The sequence below is a fragment of the Sus scrofa genome, chromosome 11 (genome assembly GCF_000003025.6).
Source record: "Sus scrofa isolate TJ Tabasco breed Duroc chromosome 11, Sscrofa11.1, whole genome shotgun sequence".
Classification (NCBI taxonomy): Eukaryota; Metazoa; Chordata; class Mammalia; order Artiodactyla; family Suidae; genus Sus; species Sus scrofa.
Window position 1 is genome coordinate 64,101,575 of NC_010453.5, and position 22,308 is coordinate 64,123,882.

The following is a 22,308-nucleotide window of genomic DNA, read 5'->3' on the forward strand; positions in this document are numbered from 1 at the left end:
GCCTCGTAAAGGCCATTTTCCTGTTACTCTTTTGTTTACCACTGTGAATCACTGCTAAGGGTAGCTATCTCGAGAATAACTGAGTCTGGGAGTTCCTGTTGTGGCTCAGTGGTAATGAACCCAACTAGTATCCATGAAGAAATGGGTTCGATCCCTGGCCTTGTGCAGTAGGTTGAGTATTTGGTGTTGCTGTGAGCTGAGGTGCAGGTTGCAGATGTGGCTCGGACCCTGTGTTGCTGTGGCTGTGGTAGAGGCCAGCAGCTGCAGCTCTGAATTGAACCCTAGCCCGGGAACCTCCATATGCTTCAGGTGTGGCCCTAAAAAGCAAAAAAAAAAATAAATAAAAATAAATAAATGAATTTGTCACACCCATGTAATTATTGAAAAGTTATATAATTGAGCATGCCAATTTAGATTCTCCGAATGTGTAATTTCACTTAAACATGATATTATGGAGCATAACAATTTTTCCAGAGGTTGAAGAAAAAGAAAAAATATAATTTTATTTTATTTATTTATTTATTTTAAGGGCCGCACTTGTGGCATATGGTAGTTCCCAGGCTAGGAGTTAAATAGAGCTGCAGCTGCCGGCCTACACCACAGACACCAAATCGCTGGATCGTTAACGCACTGAGTAGGGCCAGGGATCAAACCTGTGTCCTCGTGGATACTAGTCAGGTTTGTTATTCCAAAAAGACAATCTTTTTTTTTTTTTTTTGGTCTTGTCTTTTTGTCTTTTGTTGTTGTCGTTGTTGCTATTTCTTGGGCCGCTCCCGCGGCATATGGAGGTTCCCAGGCTAGGGGTTGAATCAGAGCTGTAGCCACCGGCCTACGCCAGAGCCACAGCAACGCAGGATCCGAGCCGCGTCTGCAACCCACACCACAGCCCACGGCAACGCCGGGTCGTTAACCCACTGAGCAAGGGCAGGGACCGAACCCGCAGCCTCATGGTTCCTAGTCGGATTCGTTAACCACTGCGCCACGACGGGAACTCCCCCAAAAAGACAATCTTAAAACATAGGTCTCACTCACACCAAAGACAAAGTGAATAAATTTGTTGCTAAAGCACTTTTAAAAAAATCACCACTTCATCAGTTGCATTTCTGTATACCGGCAATGAAATATTAGAAAAGGAATACAAAAATATGATACCTTTTAAAATTGTACCTCACAAAATCAAATACCTCGGAATACACCTGACCAAGGAGGTAAAGGACCTATAGGCCGAGAACTATAAAACTTTAATCAAAGAAATCAAAGAAGACGTAAAGAAATGGAAAGATATTCCATGTTCCTGGATTGGAAAAATCAATATTGTAAAAATGGCCATCCTACCCAAAGCAATCTGCAGATTCAATGCAATCCCTATCAAATTACCCATGACATTTTTCACAGAACTAGAACAAACAATCCAAACATTTATATGGAACAACAAAAGACCCAGAATCGCCAAAGCAATCCTGAGAAACAAAAACCAAGCAGGAGGCATAACTCGCCCAGACTTCAAGAAATACTACAAAGCCACAGTCATCAAAACAGTGTGGTACTGGTATCAAAACAGACAGACAGACCAATGGAACAGAATAGAGAACCTGGAAATAAACCCTGACACCTATGGTCAATTAACCTTTGACAAGGGAGGCAAGAACATAAAATGGGAAAAAGAAAGTCTATTCAGCAAGCATTGCTGGGAAACCTGGACAGCTGCATGCAAAGCAATGAGACTAGAACACACCCTCACATCATGCACAAAAATAAACTCCAAATGGCTGAAAGACTTAAATATACGACAGGACACCATCAAACTCCTAGAAGAAAACATAGGCAAAACACTCTCTGACATCAACATCACGAATATTTTCTCAGGTCAGTCTCCCAAAGCAATAGAAATTAGAGCAAAAATAAACCCATGGGACCTCATCAAACTGAAAAGCTTTTGCACAGCAAAGGAAAACAAAAAGACAACTTACAGAATGGGAGAAAATAGTTTCAAATGATGCAACCAACAAGGGCTTAATCTCTAGAATATATAAACAACTTATACAACCCAACAGCAAAGAAGCCAATCAATCAATGGAAAAATGGACAAAAGACCTGAATAGACATTTTTCCAAAGAAGATATACAGATGGCCAACAAACACATGAAAAAATGCTCAACATTGCTGACTATAAGAGAAATGTAAATCAAAACTACCATGAGATACCACCTCACACCAGTCAGAATGGCCATCATGAATAAATCCACAAAGAACAAGAGCTGGAGGGGCTGTGGAGAAAAGGGAACCCTCCTGTACTGCTGGTGGGAATGTAAACTGGTACAGCCACTATGGAGAACAGTTTGGAGATACCTTAGAAATCTATACATAGAACTTCCATATGACCCTGCAATCCCACTCTTGGGCATCTATCCGGACAAAACTCTACTTAAAAGAGACACAAGCACCCACATGTTCATTGCAGCATTATTCACAATAGCCAGCACATGGAAACAACCCAAATGTCCATCGACAGATGATTGGATTCGGAAGATGTGGTATATACACACAATGGAATTCTACTCAGCCATAAAAAAGGATGACATCATGCCATTTGCAGCAACATGGATGGAACTAGAGACTCTCATACTGAGTGAAATGAGCCAGAAAGACAAAGACAAATACCATATGATATCACTTATAACTGGAATCTAATATCCAGCACAAATGAACATCTCCTCAGAAAAGAAAATCATGGACTTGGAGAAAAGATTTGTGGCTGCCTGATGGGAGGGGGAGGGAGTGGGAGGGATCAGGAGCTTGGGCTTATCAGACACAACTTAGAATAGATTTACAAGGAGATCCTGCTGAATAGCATTGAGAACTTTGTCTAGATACTCATGTTGCAACAGAACAAAGGGTGGGGGAAAAAAATGTAATTGTAATGTATACATGTAAGGATAACCTGACCCCCTTGCCGTACAGTGGGAAAATAAAAAAAATTAAAAAAAAAAAAGATTCATGACATGAGAACCTGGTTATTAAAAGCATCTTCAAAGTGAAAAAAAAAAAAATCACCACTTCAAAGTTGGTGGAAATGACTTCTATGACAAGAAAGGTTTTATATATTTTTAATGCAATATAACTAATATTTTGTCCTTGTCCAACTTCCTGGCTATTCAAATTTGAATAGTAAACCTTGCAATTTTCTATCACATTATCTAAAACACATGAATGCACTAAGACTAGTACCTCTCAGAACTAACATCTAACAACTTAATGCTCTTAAAAAGCCAAGAGGATTAACAACATGAATGGCAGAAAGATCATTTTCATCCAACTGTTTCGAGTCTTTTAAGTATTAGCAATGTGATGGCTCTGTATTATATAAGGAGAGTTTTCAAATTATTTTTCATGGGGAGGGCAGAACTGTGAGAGTTTGTTTTAATGCTTGATAATTTATTAGCATGTAAATTTTAACTTCTGTAAGATAGCACTCTCGAAAGGGAACATCAACAGAATACATGTCTTTAACAGTCTTTTGAAGTGCATTAAAACAAAAGATAGTATCTTAGAATGAACTGCATTATTGATACAGCCCCAAATGGACAGATTTATGAGGTTTGAGAGATAGGAGGTCCTAGTATATGTATATGTAATATAACAACTTCTTTGGGTACAATAAGATCAATGAAATCACCACATAACTAAAAGAGTAGTCTTTGAATTTGAAAGAGAAAATAAAAAGTTATCAGTTAAGCATCCACCGTGGCACATGTTTTACATTTACTGCTGTTAATCCTCAAGATAAAGTATACATGCAAGGTACATAATTTCACTCCATCCATCCATCCATCCATCCATCCATCCATCCATCCATCCTTCCTTCCATCCTCTCCAACCAACCATCCATTACCAAAACATAGTTCTAGGAATAGGAGATTCAAAGATGAGTAAGACAGACTACCAAGAAGCTAATGGCCACAGAAGAAGACTGAGGTGCAGTTAAGTGATTCAGCCAAGGTGCAGAATCAGCAGATGGCAGAGGCGGGATAGGAACCCAGGTCTGAACCTCTGTTCTTTCTTTTCCATGTGAGTTGCCAGTGAACCACACCGTTAGATAATTTATTATCAGAAGAAAGTAAGGGAAATGAGAATTTGAACGTTTAATTTTTCAAGATACCTCTCCATGTGTATAATACCTTATATTAACATTGTATATATAATATAAGAAAACATGCCTATAAACATAAACATTTCCCTAGTTTATTTTCTACTGCAGTTTTATTATATTCAGGCTCAAATTAATTACTATGCACCTGGTATATATACTTACAGAAAAAGAAAACCAACTTTCTTTAACTTTCAGGATGAATGAAGAGCACATGGCCAAAACACACTTCAGGAAAAATTAAGCACATTTTCATTAATTTCTGAATTTATCCAGCAAACATTTATTGCATGTTTAACTGCACGGATGGCAATATCTTAGTTGCTGTGGAAGAACAAAGGGGTCTAAGTCATGACCTCTGCCTTCAGGGAGCCTCTAATGAAAGAAGAGAAGCGTCAGATACAAGAAAAGCAGCAGAACCAGGAGTTTAGTAGTGATGGCTTCAAGTGAGTGAGCTTCAATAAGGATGGAGGGCAGGGAATTGTTCAAGAACGGAGAGATGTGAACATGAAGACACGGGGGGAGTGGATGGACAAGGGTCTTTCCGGACACAGGGAACAACATGGGCCAAGAGGGCTAGAGATGAGCCTGTTAACGCTGAAAGGCAGGGTTGTGTGCTTTCCCTTGTTTACTGCTGCATCTCAGGGTCTGGATACACGAAACAACGGTAACAGACGCACCATACATGCTGGCTGAAAGTTAAATACAACAGAAACTAAATTCAGGGCATGACTGGGTGACCACCCAGTGGCGTAGTTTGTTAAGACCACAGGAGCTCCTGCTGTGGCTCAGCGGTAACAACCAGTATCCATGAGAACGCGGGTTCAATCCCTGGCCTCGCTCAGTGGATTAAGGATCTGGTGTTGCTGTGGCTGTGGTGTAGGCCGGCAGCTATAGCTCTGATTTGATCCCTAGCCTGGGAACTTCCATATGCTATAGGTGTCAGGGAAAAAAAAAAAACAAAAAACACAGAGTGAGACCAAGGGGGGAACCAGTCCAGCTGGCCTGGGAGTCAGCTCAGGCAGTGGGATGCAGGGGTTCCAGGACGAGGGATGTGGACGGGGAGGACCACAGGTTGATGGCCACGGGCCAGAGGGAGAGAGAGGAAACTGAGGGAGAGAAAAACCAGGGTTGAGGATGGAGGCTTGAAACTCACTGATGGTCAAATACTGGACAAGAGAGAGAAGAGAAGGTGCAGTCCGAGGGGAGGGGGAGCTGAAAGGAGCAGGAGGGCAGCGCCCCAAGGCTCAGGTCAGGGGCTCCAGGAGCTGTGATGGGGCCCAGACTGAAAAAAGGCCTAGAATAGAATTTTACCCACGTGGCCTTTACATTTACCAGTTTGATCAAAGATTCCTGATAGTTTAGAACAAACAGATAAATTCTCTTTATGTACAGGAAAATAGGTTTAATTATCAATTTTTATTTTAACATCATTAAAGTAATTAAAAGGCCCCCATAATCTCCCTGTGTCCCACTCTTCCTGTAAACCAACTTCAACTATAAACTAAACCACACACACACGTGGGTGTGACAACAATCCCCCCACCTCAGGCTCTCTCCAGGAATGCCCACCACAAATCGCTTGCCACTCTCTAGTAGGTTAAGGAAAACCACATTACATTGGATGAGTTGGTCAGTTACACAGGCTCAATGAAGACGTATGTATCAGGCGTGTGTATCTGCAGCTATTCCAGGTGACTGTCCTATACATAAAATGCAGTGGGCCCAGCGTGAAACATATTGATCCATTTTCATTGGCTGGATGCCATCAGTGATAACGGGGTGACTGCAGCGAGAGGTGGGGGTCGGATGTGAAAAACATGCTTGGAATAGCGTTCCATTCGGTGGCAAACAATAAAGGGAGATGCTGCATAGAGCGGGGAGGGGAAAACCTTTGAGTTCGACCTCAGTCTCTGGCTGCCACGTGACGCAAGGACAGTTCTCCAACCTTGGACAGTGGGTCCCTCGTTGGTAAAATGGGTGCCTATGATTTCACGTAGACTGGTCAACATGGCAAGAATGAACTAAAGTCGTTTCTTAGGTCTTGAGAGAAAACATCATTCTTCTCGCTGGGGAATGAGGAGGGCTGCTGCCCTCCCAAAGCTGCTGCTTTTGCACGTAACTGCCCTCCTCATAAACGTCTTTCCTCTCCCCGAGTGTGCTTTCTTTCTCCATGCCAGTTACCATTTCTCCGTAAACTTTTTAAAAATTTTTTGTCTTTTTGTCTTTTAGAGCCACACCCGTGGCATATGGAGGTTCCCAGGCTAGGGGTGGAAGTGGAGTCGTAGCCGCCAGCCTACACCACAGCCACAGCAATGTGGGATCTAAGCTGCATCTGTGACCTATACCACAGCTCACGGCAATGCCAGATCCTTAAGCCACTGGGCGAGGCCAGGGATCGAACCCACGCAACCTCATGGATGCTAGTCGGGTTCGCTAACCACTCAGCCACGACAAGAACTCCTCTGAAAACTTGAATGAAATCTCCTGGCAGGTTTTTGAAAGACCTGTCTCTGCAAAAATGTTCTAACATTTCATAAGCTGTCATATGAAAGAAAAGTTCCATGAAGGTGAAAAATGGAATTGAGGTAAAAGTCTAGTTAGAGATGAGCTGTGTTTCTGCTTTTCCAGGTGGGTATGTGACAACAATGTCTGCGTTTGATGTCTCTGGGAAAAACTCTACTGAAAGGAGGTTGGAGATGAGGAAGAAAGGTGAGGATTAGAAAACCATAAGGTTGCTTATGAACAGAAGAAGTGGAATCTTGAGTTTCTTGGCCCTGGATTTGGTTCCTCATCATTCATTTCCAAAGGATTCTCTAACTACAAGCAGTGAAAATGTTGAGCGCAGGCAGCAGTACTGCTGGAGCAGCTGTAGATTTCCATCTGCTTCCTGTGCTCACGCCATGAAGGACAAGCAGGGTGACATGAAGGCTGGAGTCTCCAGGGACTGGAAGGAAAGCTGAGCTACTGGCTGAAGAAAAAACAGGTCACAAGCAACCAGCTAATCCTAAAAACTACAGAAAGAAGCCGTCTTCAATGTAAAGATAGTGGTATTAGGAGAAAGAGGATTTCTAATTCGTCTGTCTTGCTCCACTGTTTTGTGACAACGGAGCAAGTAAGGAAGATTAAATTAGCTGTCATTATGACTACATTACGGTTTTAATAAAGTTAAAATTGAGCGAACATCTTTGTAAAACAGAATTCTAAGCCTAACACATTAATGGCGTTTAATGAACCAAAACTGGGTAAATCCCTTTGGAGAGCCAACACATAAACAAAGCTATTAATTAGTTCACAGTTGTTTCCCAACCAGCCTTTTGTTTGATTTACTTACAGTAAACAAAACCATATCCAGCCGTCTTTGTGCAGAAGTATTCACCAGTGCAACAAAATGTAATAATTACACCTTAAGCACTTGCAATTACACGACTTTACGTGACAACACTTGGTTATGCCCCTCAAGAGCATATGTCACTTCCCCAGACACTCCCCCAGGCTGGCTGCCCCCACTCTGGAGCTTCAGGATTTTCAGCTGATTGGCTTGTCTGTATGTCCTTAAAGCTTTCTGAACAGATAATAACTTGCTTTCTGGAAAGGAAATAGGTACAGGTATCCATCGGAGGTTTTGGGGGTCCAAGTTTGAGAATACTACAAAGAAGCGAATACCGCAATCGAGTCACACAAACTTTCTGGTTTCCCAGGACAGAGAGAAGTACGGTTTACACCACACTGTAGCTTATCAAGTATGCAACGCCATTAGATATGAAAAAATAATGCACATACCTTAATTAAAAAACCATTAGTACCAAAAAGCGCTAACCATCATCCAAGCCTTTGGCAAGCAATCACAGTAATATCAAAGATCACTGATCACAGATTGTGATAAAAATGTAGTAACAGTGGAAAATGTGCAATATTGCTGAGAAGTACCAAATGTGACACAGAGACACAGAGCGAGCAAATACTGTTGGAAACATGATGCTGATAATAGATTTGGTGGATGACAGTTTGCCCAAGATGTCAAAAGAAATGGTATCATTACCACTGGCCATAAGGAAGGTTGAGTATTACTGTTTATTAGTGGTTATTACCCATCAAAATTACTAGGTAACTTCATTCTGTTGCTTCTTATGCATGATGCAGGCTTCCTTTATCTTTTATATCATCACTAATCACAAGCACTGCATATTGTGGTGTCTTGTGACAATAAATAACTTCCATTCCTTTGGGCTTACTTGCAGCCAAAGGTTTTTTTTCATTGCGCCATAATTTCCTCATCATTTTATAAATCCACACCCTAATATTTACTGAAACGCAGCAAGCAACAGAGAGAAAAGACAAAGAGAGAAAAAGAAGGAGAGAGAAAAGGAGGAGAAAGGAAGAAAGAGCCAATCAAAACGGGAAGATACTAAATATATCCAAAGACCAAAGCCTAAAGCCTGTCATGCTTTCGGGGCCAGATATATTATGTAAGAAACTCGCTAGCTGTTTACCTATAGTCTTTCAGCCCTGGATCTACCTTTCCACACTCTCATCTGTGATGCAGAGGCTGAGTCTCAGCAAATCACATGTCAGAGGCTCTTTGACCACCTGGCCCTTTGTGAGGTTCTGACAGTAAGGGGCACTTGGGGGGGGATTCAAGGTAGAAATCAGAGCTGATGGTCTACCTGGTTTCTGTAAAAAAAAAAAAAAAATTTTTTTTTGGGTCTTTTTGCCATTTCTTGGGCTGCTCCCGCGGCACATGGAGGTTCCCAGGCTAGGGGTTGAAACGGAGCTGTAGCTGCCGGCCTACACCAGAGCCAAGCAAGCCGATCCAGCCTGTCTGCAACCTACACCACAGCTCACGGCAACGCCGGATCTTTAACCCACTGAGCAAGGCCAGGGATCGAACCCGCAACCTCATGGTTCCTAGTCGGATTCGTTAACCATTGGAGCCACGACGGGAACTCCAGGTTTCTGCTACTCTTGTAGCATCATACGCAGCAGTGGACCTGACTCCAGCTCCCATCTTCTATTAGCACATGGAGAACCAGGCTCATCGTGTTCCCTCACAGACATTGCCAGTGACTGCTCCTTGGAGGACTCAGCACTGACTCTCTAGGGCCTCTCTGAGTGCTTAAGTCCTAAGACAACAGCAGCTGCTTCCTAAAATTATTACCCCAATGTTTCCTTTCATTTTTCCATCCCTCTGTGATTACTATGTAACAAATTCCTACAATAAATCCTTTCCATTGAAATATTTTTCTCACTAGGCCCTTTCTTCTCATAGGTTCGTCTTCAACAGCACATCTTGTGAATGTCTTAATAGCTAAGAAATTCTGCAACCTTACCGAACAACCTGCTGGTAGTTTAAATGAAAGGCTGACACTTTGATTAAGGGAACTCCAAAATACTGAAAGAACTGTGACACAGTAAAAATGACAGTATTCTACCACTCGAAATATGATGCCATACCTTGGATTTGGAATATTTCCATGATTGGCAATCTTAAAAAAAATGACAATTCAAATAAACTTCTAATATGAAGATATGAAATTATTGAGAATATTATTTCATAGCCCATTCTGAAAGTACAGTTAAATATTTGAGTTTTGGTCAAGAACGAGAGGAAATATTAAGAGGAATATTAGCTTACTGAAAATTATAATACTAAGTTATAGAAGGAAGAATAAATTGAAAATTCGAGCATAAATAAAAACAACTGCAATTCCACAGGTGAGGTTCTTACCATTATCTTGTCGCTGTCAATAACGGTGTTCAACCTGTGTGCAATGGTTAGCACAGTGCACTGGGCAAATTTCTCACGGATTTTTTTTTGTATTAACTCATCAGTTCTGGAATCAAACAAGGTGAATTTAGTTCAGTAAAAACAGAAAAAGTAGACTTAAGGCGAAAAGTATCATATTGACATTTTTGTAATGTTCTTGAAAATCAATACTTTAAGAATGGCCATCATTAATACGTCTACAAATAATAAATGCTGGAGAGGACGTGGGGAAAAAGGGAAACACTCCTACACTGTTGGTGGGAATGTTCATTGGTGCAGACAGAATGGACGTTCCTCAGAAACTTAAATATAGAACTATCAAATAATCCAGCAATCCCACTCCAGGGCATATATCCAGACAAAACTAAAATTCAAAAAGATACATGCATCCCTATGTTCCTCGCAGCACTATTCACAACAGCCAAGACATGGAAACAAGCTAAATGTCCATCGACAGATGAATGGATTAAAAAGATGTGGTACATGTATACAATGGAATACTACTCAGCCACCAAAAAGAACAAAATAATGCCATTTGCAGAGCATGGATATAACTAGAGATTACCATCCTACATGAAGTAGAGAAGGACAAATATCATATGCTACCACCTATATATGGAATCTAAAATGTTGCACAAATGAACCTATCTACAAAACAAGAACAGATTTGTGGATGCCAAGGAGGAAGGGAGAGGGAATGGGATGGACTAGTAGTTTGGGTTAGTAGATAGAAACTATTACATTAGTTATTACAATAGATAGACCATCAGGTCCTACTGTGTAGCGCAGGGAACTATATCCAATCTCCTGGGATGGACCACGATGGAAAATAATATTTTAAAAAAAGAATATATACATATATGAAAGCCTGGATCACTTCGCTATATAGCAGAAATTGGCGCAACATTGTAAACCAACTATACTTTAAAAAAGATTAACAATGAGGAGTTCCCGTTGTGGCTCAGCTGTAATGAACCAGACTAGTATCCATGAGGATGTGGGTTCGATGACTGGCCTCACTCAGTGGGTCAGGGATTCAGCATTGCTGTGAGCTGTGGTGTAGGTCGCAGACACAGCTCAGATCCCGTGTTCCTGTGCCTGTGGTGTAGACTGGCAGTTGCATCTCCAATTTGACCCCTAGCCTGGGAACTTCCATATGCAGCCCTTACATGCCATGGTCCTAACATGACAAAAATAAATAAATAAATAAATAAAAGTAAAATAAAAAAAAAAATTAACAATGAAAACGTACTTTAAAACATAATCTTGTTCTTGAAAAACTGAGTATAAAATGTTTCCTTAGAGGAGTTGGGTTAAAGAGCTGGCACTGTCATTGCCTTGGCTCTGGTTATAGGCGTGGTGAGGGTTTAATCCCTGGCCCGGGAATTTCCACACGCCGCAGGCACAGCTGGAAAAAAAAAGTGTTTCCTTAGAAATTTCCTATTTTTCATAAATTAACGTAAGAAAGTCTTCCCTTAAAACTGTTTGAAAGTATAAGGAGTTAATTGAGGAATATAGCTCTCAGAAGAGGCTGAATAACATCATTAATATCTATAACATGTCTTGGATTCCTCCTTTGTTTTTGGAGTTAATACTATCAAGAGATTATCTTTCAGAGAATCTGGAAAAGAAGGGGTGTGTGTATCTGTACACCTGAATCACTCTGTTGTACAGCAGCAGGTATCACAACATTGTAAATCAACCACTGTAAATCGACTTCCATAAAACTTTAAAAAAATGAAAAAAAAAAGAGCTAACTTTCAGGTAAAAAGAGCATTTAGAAATATTTCTCAGCTTTGTTAAATGTTTCCCACATCACATATTTCCTATCTGGTTTCATGTGTCATGGACCTCAGCTCCATACCTTGGATCCACATTTGCTGTGGCTTCGTCAATAATCAGTATCCGATTTTTCCTGAGAATAGCCCTGGCGAGGCACACCAGCTGTCTCTGGCCAACACTAAAGTTCGATCCTGATTCTGCTAATTCAGTGTCCATTTTACCAGGAAGATCTTCGACGGCTTCTTTAAGCTGTACCTGTGGATACAGAAAGAAGAATGACGTTAGAGCTCAGAGGTCTTCAGGATTTCTTATGCTTCCTACACACAGAGCCAGGGGATGGGGAGAGCGCCTTTCAGTGAATATTCACTGAGAAAGCTGCTCGACTTAAGTCAGAACAGAAAGATTCTGACTTAAGAGCACAACACAAGACTCTTTTCTTTTTTTTCTTGAATGCACCGGTGGCACATGGAAGTCCCCAGGCCAGGGATCGAACCTGTGCCACAGCTGTGACGGTGCTGGAGACGTAACCTGCTGAGCCAGGAGAGAACTCCTCAAGACTCTTCACTGTTGTCATCAGTAGGCAATATCTCTTCATGCCATGCCAATTTCATTAAGAAATATACAGTGAGAAAAAAATTACTTTCAAGATAAAATACAGAAAACTTTTAAAGGTCCCTTCTTCATTTTCAAAATGTAACTGCAGGAATTTACCCAGACAAAAAGCTGGACGGCAGCTGCCTAGGGGCTGAAGGGTTAACTGTAAATAGAAAGGAGGAAATTTCTTCCAAAGCTGTGTTGCTATAGGGGTTCCATAACTACCAATTTATCAGAGTCACTGAATCATACTTGCAAGGGTGGAGTTTTCTGATTCTGTAAATTATACCTCAATAAAGTTGATGAAAAGAAATCATCTCAGTTTCCCCATCCCTAACATATGACATTCAGAAACCTCACCTAGGAACTAGGTAAGGCAGTCTCTCAAAACCTGAAGGTATCTCTGCCAAGGTGGTCTAAACAGAAAAATTAAAAGATCTTTGTAGCTGAGTCAAGGTTCTCAACGCTGAGGATAAGAGTTGGTATACCAAAGGGAAATTTTTGTTTAAAAAAAAATATGGAAAGTATGCTTCTCTAAAGACATAATCTTGGCAGCATGGTCTAAAAATTAAGTTCCAAATCTTTCTTTGAAAAATACACAGGGGTGATGAAGAAGCAATTCCTAGAGAAACACAGTGATGGTCTTTCTCACTCTAAGAGACATGGCTAAGGTAACAAGGAGAATTCCAGAAGCATACACAGAAACCACACATTTCACTTTGTGAAATAAACACAAGTCTATTTCTTTTGATAGAAACTTCCAAACGTACTTCATTTTATTTTATTTTATTTTTTGTCTTTTTGCCTTTTCTAGGGCGGCTCCCACTTGGCATATGGAGATTCCCAGGCTAGGGGTCAAATCAGAGCTGTAGTCACCGGCCTACGCCAGAGCCACAGCAACGCAGGATCCAAGCCATCCAAGCTGTGTCTGCAACCTATGCCACAGCTCACGGCAACGCCGGATCCTTAACCCACTGAGCAAGGGCAGGGACCGAACCCGCAACCTCATGGTTCCTAGGCGGATTTGTTAACCACTGCGCCACGACAGGAACTTCCCAAATGTACTTTAAATAAAGGGAGAACTTAGTATCATCTACTAATTCCATGACCTTCATTCACATATTTAGAATTCAGAGGCTATCACACTTTAACTTTGGCTCCTGCAGATGAAATAACTATAAGCGAGGGCCAAGCCCTAGGACAGTTACTAACAGCATTTGCCTCCCAAGCAACATTTCCGCACTGTCCATTGAATAAGGTGTTGTAAAATCTGACTACCTGGGAATAAAACCGTTTACCGGTACCTCCAGTTTTGTTTTTTGTTTTTTTTGAGATGGGTCCCAAGTTCACCATTAGCTCTGTGAGTTCAACAGCAGCGGATCATCCTACATTTTTGGACACTTGATGATGAACTGCATTCCCCATCTCTTCTTTTCTAGAATTTCACTCCAGAAAGACTGACGAACTTAAATAAAATCAAAGGTGCACCGCCTTTCAGGTAGGAGAAGGTGAAGCAATTGGCCTAGTTTAGGAAAATAACATCACCCCAGCTGCTGGAACGCAGGGCGGGTATGTAAAGACTCAGACCTGATGTGCTTTCAGAACCAGAACTACTAACAGGAAATCGGAAGCCTTCAAATCTGCTTGCTCCCAGTCAAAGCTCATCCATAAATTACAGATTTCAGAGCTATTCTGGAAGGGTGACACTAAATGACAAAACACACCAATTCAAAACAATGATAATGTGAGCAATTTGGTCACTGGGATTTGGGGAGAAACAGTCAATTTTTATTTTTAAATAAGTCATATTACTCTGAAATGAAGGGCTCAAACAAACATTTAGTTAAGTCTCTGGTTTTTTCTTTGGCTGCACCCACAGCACGCAGAAGTTCCCTGGCCAAGGATCCAACAAACACCACAGCACGGAGCACTCTTAAATGCTTACTTTTTTTTTAGGGCTACACCTGCAGCATATGGAAGTTCCAAGGCTAGGGGTCAAATCAGAGTTGCAGCTGCCACAGCAACACCAGATCAGAGCTGCATCTGTGACCTACACCACAGCTCACAGCAACGCTGGATCCTTAACCCACTGAATGAGGCCAGGGATCAAACCCGCATCCTCACAGATACTCGTTGGGTTCTTAAGCTACTGAGCCACAATTGGAATTCCCGTTAAGTGATTACTTTTTAAAAGTAAAAGACAGAGCTAGGTCCTATAAGGAATGAAAGTCTGGCTATAGTTTGAAGTCTACATAAAGTTTCCACCATCAGTAGCTTAGAATCAATTTGTAGAACTAGGGCAGATACAAAAAATAATTAGCATTAAAATATACAAACCATCAGTACCTGAACAGTCAAAATCCTTTTCATTTAAGGGTGAGGAAGAGGCCCAAAGGGAAATAACACACAATAATAGAAAATCCTCTAGCAATGAACCTATCCACATAAAAACTGAGCAAAAGCTCCAGGATTCTGTTACCCACATTCACCCTGCAGCATTAAACTGACAGGACTGCCAATAAAAAATTATTATCACATTCCAACTATATAATTTACCTTTATAAACACTTCCTTATGAAATTTGACAGCAGTTTACTAGTATGATCTCATTTATCCTCTTTTAATAATGAAAATCTAGTGTATATACTGAGTAGATGTTCCCTAAGAGCAGAGGATTAAATGCATATTGCAGGGTAATTAGGGTAATTAATTCACAAGGTCACTAGTAGAATTTGAACTCATAATTATAATTCTAGTTAAGTGCTGTGCTAAGGACAAGTAAGATAATATATCCAGTTGCTTTGGGTTCTAGAGAAAGAGCTAAAATGGAAATATAAGGCATTTATACTGTTGGTTTTCACCATCAATATACACTTTTTTTTTTTTTTTTTTCTTTTTAGGGCCACACCAGAGACACATGGAGGTTCCCAGGCCAGCGGTCATATTGGAGCTACAGCTGCCAGCCTACACCACAGTCACAGCAACGCAGGATCTGAACCGCCTCTGTGACCTACACCACAGCTCACGACAATGCCAGATCCTTAACCCATTGAGCAAGGCCAGGGGTCGAACCCATAACCTCACGGTTCCTAGTCAGATTATTTTCCGATGCACCAAGATGGGAACTCCAATATACACATTTTAAATGTACCACATCATGAATGTTCTCCTAGGAGGTAAACAAAGTCAGTTAAACTATCTGATAAGCTTCCCGTAATTACCTGAGATGCTACAAATGTACCTACATATATATTGATGTTAACAAGTTAATTACATTTTATAAATTACCTCTTTTAAGGCATCCCACAGTTCCTCATCTGTATGTTCATTAAAGGGATCCAGATTTTTCCTCATTGTTCCAGTGAATAAGACAGGTTCCTAAAAATGACAAAATCAGAAATGTTATTACTGTAGCCTCTTTTCATTTAATTCAAATGCTTTCAGAATGGAATTAAAATACAAAAAAAGCAAAACTCACTATAATCATTAATAAAGCTACAAATGCTTGTTTAAAAAACAGCATCTCTAAATTAATTTTTCACTATACAAAGCAGGCTCCAAAATACAAAGCACCAAATTCACTATGCCATGTAAACAACTGTTTACAAAATAGTATCGTTATTAATGTTCCATTTTATAAAGTATGCTCAAAAATAAGATTTAAGGGAGTTCCCGTTGTGGCGCAGTAGTTAACAAATCTGACTAGGAACCATGAGGTTGAAGGTTTGATCCTGGCCTCGCTCAGCGGGTTAAGGCACCGGCATTGCCGTGAGCTGTGGTGTAGGTCGAAGACGCGGCTGGGATCCAGCATTGCTGTGGCTGTGGCGTAGGCCCGTGGCTACAGAGCTCTGATTAGACCCCTAGCCTGGAAACCTCCATATGCGGGGGGGAGGGGCTGAAAACACAGAAGACTAAAATTAAATAAATAAATTAAAAAAAAATATGTATGATTTAAAGCATTGAATGACAACAGAAGAATGTGCAGAAATGTGTCGTCTTGAGAAGAAACTGAAGATGAGAAAGGAACATTTGATTTTTTTTTTTTTTTGTCTTTTTGCCATTTCTTGGGCCGCTCCCGCGGCATATGGGAGGTTCCCAGGCTAGGGGTCTAATCGGAGCTGTAGCCACCAGCCCACGCCAGAGCCACAGCAATGCGGGATCCGAGCTGCGTCTTCGATCTACACCACAGCTCACGGCAACACTGGATCCTTAACCCACTGAGCAAGGCCAGGGATCGAACCCGCAACCTCATGGTTCTTAGTCGGATTCGTTGACCACTGTGCCACGACAGGAACTCCAAGGAAGGTTTGATTTTTAAAAAATACCTTTCTTGTAATATCGGCTTACATAGTTAAGGAAAAAAAAAAAAAATGAGGATCATTATTTGAGGAATGTTACATCAAGAGCTACATAAGTCAACTGACAATCCTGGTGTCATAGGGAAAACGCCAAGAGCATGATTAGTTGAGGTCTGTCCCTCAAGGAAGAACTGTTAAACATATTTACATCTGCACTTCAGGTTAAATTTTCTCAGTCATCTGGGATGGGGAGTCTCTCCACACGTGCAAAGAGAATGTCAGCTACTGGGGACTGTGGCACCTGTGTTCACCTCTGATCCTGCTCAGCTCATCTCCACATCATCTCACCTGTGCATCAGGAGAACATGCCTCACAGAACCTCATCATTAACTGTAGGAACAGGACAATCTGGAACTCATCGAGATGTGCAGCATAATGAAATTATTTTACTTTAAACAGTTCCTCCTAGTCATCTGCTTCAGTAGGAGCCATACGTAAATGACTCTGAAAATAAATGCCTCTTTCTGAGTTTTAAGAGAGAAATCTTGTAGAGTCTTAGGTAGATCATTTACATTTTCTTTTGGAAAAGGGTGCCCATTTGAGTCAATACCACTAATATAAAAAGACATCGTTGGCAGTTATATATATTAGCAGTATTAGATGGAATAAAATCTAGCAGTACTAGATAGAATAAAGTTGTGCCATAAATAAGAGTATTTCTCCATTATGACATTCCAAATATGTATTTCAACATGAGTAAAATGTCAATAGAAACTTGTTGAACAAAAAGAATGATTGATTGAAACATTAACCTACTGAAGCTACATTTGTCTTTAAATCCAGCAGGCAACTTGTGAACAATGTCTGTTTTAATATGTCAGTGTGTTTACACCTGCTGTTCATTTTGGTTTCTACTCATCATACGCTCGTCCACTTGCCAAATAAGAAACCATTATATTATCTTCAAAAGGTAATAAAAGTGCTCATAGCAGACACATACTGCAGGGGCAGATAAGGGTCAACTTAGTTATCATTTCTGATAGATATTATTATTTAAAGTACCACCTCCCAACAATGAAGCTAATAAACTAACTTTATAAATATGTGTCATAAGAAATGTTTGCAGGAAGAACGCTTCGATGTAGAGATTGTGGTAGGCCATACAAACTTCATGTAAATATGTACCAAAATTATTAGCCTAAGTATATATTTTTTCTGAAGGTACACAATTAAACCTCATTTAATGGGCGTGATCTGGCACCATACAGTGAGAAAATACATGATCTTGCTCCATGAAGCATTCCTTTCCAACCTGTTTTTGATCAGAGTTTAAGGGTGATACTTTTTTGAAAATTTAGTCCTCTGCCACATTCAGCAGTCATTTTCGACTTTGTTACTAACCTAACACAAGTTTCTATGATGCACGTGACCCTCACACGGCCACTCGGAATCAGAGCATTTAGTGTAGTAAGTGGATAATCCCTCCACGCAGCTGCAGGACTGAGAACTGCAGTCTTACTGGCCCTTGTGTCTGTGCTGATGGAAGACAAGACCCTCATTATCTTAAAAAGAAACCCTACCCACTCACCTTTTGACACGTAAAACTACCCAGGACCAGGACAAAACCTGTACAAGTGGTTACAAACGAGACAGATACAGCACACACTTAACTTTACTCTGATCATTTCAGCCCAAAAACAGGAAGCCGCCCCTACGAAAGTGCATCAAGAGCAACTACTGCTGCTGTTCCCTAAGTCCTAAGAGCTCCGGTCTCATTTCCAGTCTGAGGACTTTATGCAGGGGTGGGTCATCTCCCTGTTTCAAGAATAAGAGAATCACCTGATGTCATGTTAAGTCTTGGTGGAGTTTTTGGTTTTTTTTAAAATCCTGTAGCCTCTGAATGAACCGATAATCATCCATATTGAGAAGAAAAGAGCATTGTTGGCCAACAAAGGACGAAGAATTTAAGTCCTGTAAAGTCTTCTTGCATGGGCTCCAGGGAGCAGTTCCGTGGGATTTAATGAAGATTTCAGTGTCAGAAACAAAGGGCCGACTGCATTAGGCTAGAATCCAGTTGTATTTCTTTACTAGTACAGCATATCCACCTCTTCTCTCTTTGAGTTTTGTACCCAAGCAGGAAAAAAAGGGAAAGGCGACCAGGTAATCAGAGAAAAGTCTTAAAGAGACAGCTCTGCGTCCTTCACCGTCTTCGACTTACTGAAGAAAAGTCAGAGAATGGAAATAGCAACAGAGCAGAGTGAGCTGTGTCAGAAACACGGAGCTTTTCTGACAGAAATTGTACCAATGTTTTCTTAGAGATAAAAGCAAAGCTAATCAAACTTATCCACAAAAGTATATAGTGATTTGGAAGAGACCAACAACAAGGTCCTACTGGACAGCAAAGGGGACCATAGCCAATATCCCAATTGCAAATTAACTATACTTTAATACGATAAAAAAAATCCCTAGCTTTTGCTTTGAATACACTTTTTTAAAACCTTAAAAATGAAGAAAAAAGAATGTTTAATCATGACAAAGATGATGGCTCTTGATCTGTGCCTGCCCTTGAGCTGCAATCATGAATCCTAAATTTGCATGAAATCCCTCTCCAATTGAAAACACTTTCTTTGTGTCAACAGGAGAAGGAGCTTTTGGAGTGGAGAATCATTCAAAGAAGTTTTGAAATCCATTTTCCAGATTTTTTCAGATAAGCAAGCTACTCATAGAATATAATTTCAACTGCTGTTCTTTCTGGGGAGCATACTCATCTACTTCAGATCCTGAGCACAAAGGATGCATCCATTTCAGCCACCTGTTGCTGAAGGAAAGTATTTAGCAAGTGCTTTCATATTCTGCTCCTTCCTGAAATTGTGAACACCAGTGGAGGAATCCTTTCTTAAGACTACAGCATTTGTTTTTGAAAGTTCCCACCGGACTCCAGCACTAACTGTTTATATTGATGCTCTCCTGCCTCTGGTTCCTACACAGATCTGTGCTGTCATCACATCTCCTGCAGTTCTGTCCTGCTCGTGGTAGGGTCAGCAGTGCCAGGGACGAGCCAGGGTGGGAGAGAGCACCCCGGAAGCTCCCCGCATCACAGGGAGCAGGGAGTCAGGGAGGTTGATGTGGGCCCCGCCCACCTAAGCAGACAACTGAAAAAAACCAGCACTGGGCCCCCTCTGCAGAGTCTGCTCTCAGCTTCCTAGGGTTCCTCCCTCAGGGTGTTGGACACGGGCCACACTGCTTCCTACCTGGAGGAAGAGGGATTTAAGCTTTCTGCATGTAGACATATTCAACCAACACACTTTCTCGACCTCCCCAGCCAGCTAGACATTTTAAAGAGAAAGGGCTCTCGGCTGGGGAGGGCTAAGAGTTTGACTATCTTTCCCTGACACTTATCCGCCCAAGACCTAAAAGTGAACAAACCCGTGACTAAATAGATACTGTCATTCAGATGAGGGTCATAGCAGTAGGTGAAATATCTTCTAGGTTCACTCTGTATTTACTCACTTTTGCTATGTTTTTGAGAATCTTTTTTGAGTAGGCTGGTACAGGAAAAATGGATAAAATATCTAATGACAACAATTTATTTCAAAAAACTTATTTTACATACATATATATATACAGTCAGAGAGTTCCAGTTCTACTGCTCATTAGCTAGTAGACTCAGGGTAAGTCACTAATTTCCCCGAGCCTCAGTTCTCTCACTGGAAGATGGGACTAACACCGCAGGGCTGCTGCGAGAACCTGGAACAACCAAAACGCTCCTGGCATGAGGTTCACATGGACCCAGACCTGCCCAACAGGGGGACAGGGAGGGACCATGTTTGTCAAACTGCAGGAGCAGCCAATAGATCATGAAATAAACGTTGTGACCATCATGCTGTCTTCGATAGGAACTAGAATAGAATGGATACAGTAGAAAATATCAGAGTGCAGAGCAGAGATTGATACTGTTTCCCCAAGTTTTTGTTCCTATTGCGTATGCAGGTCTGTGGCAGAGGCCAGGGGTCGGGGGAGCAGGTGGGAACAGACATGAAATCTCCCTACCAACAGTTCCACTGTGAACTGCAGTCAGCAGTGTGTGAAGTCCCCGGCAGAGTGCTGAGCTCCTCAGGTGCTGGAGTTGGGCATTTCCCTGAATTAAATGTGAGTCTTGTCCCTTGGTAAGTGGGTTAAACCCAGTGCCTGAGTTTTTGTCGGTCAGATAACATGAGACATGTGAGGATTAAGTGGGAGACATCGGGTAGATTGCTCCATGATGGTTTTCTCTAAAAATTCCTATTGCGCTTTCTTTTTTTTTCCTTTTGCTTATGCTCGTTAAAATTATATTATCAATGTGGTTTATGTTATAAGCAATAAATGTAAAGAATATCACCAAGGATCACAAACACAAACAGAAATTCAAGAGCAGAGTTCTTCCAGAACGCGTGACCCTTCTTGCTGAAGTAGAAATAATACCTGAAGGCCAGGGTCTCCATCCTTAAGGATAGTAAATACAAAACCAAGGAGCACAAAAACAAGGCATGGGCCACCATCATTTTCTCGCCCAGTTATAGCTTCATAACAAATCTGTGCAGCAGGACCTGGTTTAAGGACAGGCCTCTGAAGCTTGCAAGCCCCACAGTCAAATGAGGCAGAGCCTGAATAAAAACGTGGGTCTGAAGCATTCGCTCCCTGGCTGCCTCCTGCATGATCTCCTGGGACCTTCACACATTGCAGGGTCCCTCCACATTCCCTCTTTAATCAAGCAGCATTGCACCTTGGAGACAAAGGTATATACAGTGAAAAAAATAAAGGTTCTGTGTTTACAATGGTTGGTGATCCTTATCTACATGGATACAAAGCTTAGCACTGTTTTGTAAGCCTGCAGAGTGTGTGTGTCGAAGAGCCTGCTCTAAAGTAGGGTGGAAACTGATGGAACAGAACCAAAGCCTAGTGATGTCAAGGTATGTTCAGTCTTTGCTCAGATGTGCTTCCAAAACATTAGTGGCAGAGCCAAGAATCATCTAACGTTATTTCTTTATTTATAGAGTGCTTTTATGTACACAGCATACAACCTTTTCTTATTAAGAAGCATTAAACCTAATGCGGGGCACGTTTCTTAATCCTTTCATCCAAGGACTTGAAAGCACTTTAGAGGCATGCCCATTATTTCTGCTAACTAATCTCATTTGGCCCATTTCAGAGATGAGCACAATCTTAACTTCAAACTGAGGCAGCTAAACTCATTTATTCTCTTCATTAGACATGAAGTCACAAATCTAAGAGTCAGAAGGAATTTGCAAATACAGCCATTGAACTTGCTGAAAATTTCTTTTCATTTTTCTTGAAAGGGATGCCATAAAAAAATTCTTTCTTAATTGCAGTCAAATACACATAAAATACCACTTTCACTTTTTTGGGGGGCGGGAGGGGGCTGCATCTCCACCATATGGAAGTTTCCGGGCCATGAATTACATCCAAGCCGCAGTTGCAACCTACACCACAACTGTGGCAATGCTGGATCCTTAACCTGCTGCACCAGGCTGGGGGTCAAAATTGCACCTTTGCAGCAACCCAGCAACAAGTGGATCCTTAACCCACTGTGCCACAGCAGGAACTTCCACTGTAGCCATTTTTAAGTGCACAGTTCAGTGCTACTAAATTGTACTCATCTCCCCTGTAGAGCCACAGAACAACTTTCATCTAACAAAACAAGGAAACTCTGTACCCATTAA

The 22,308-nt window shown here is 41.2% G+C and overlaps 1 protein-coding gene across 2 annotated transcripts in view; it reads right to left on the bottom strand.

Moving 5' to 3' along the window:
• Window positions 1-22,308, bottom strand: part of ABCC4 (ATP binding cassette subfamily C member 4) — a 220,683-nt gene that overhangs the window by 12,426 nt on the left and 185,949 nt on the right. For both annotated transcript variants that reach the window (XM_021065787.1, XM_021065786.1), the window contains 3 exons: window positions 15,579-15,668; window positions 11,779-11,951; window positions 9,876-9,981 (listed from right to left, as the gene is read on the bottom strand). In XM_021065787.1, coding sequence (XP_020921446.1) covers window positions 9,876-9,981; window positions 11,779-11,951; window positions 15,579-15,668 — 369 coding nt within the window. The remainder of the gene's footprint in view (window positions 1-9,875; window positions 9,982-11,778; window positions 11,952-15,578; window positions 15,669-22,308) is intronic.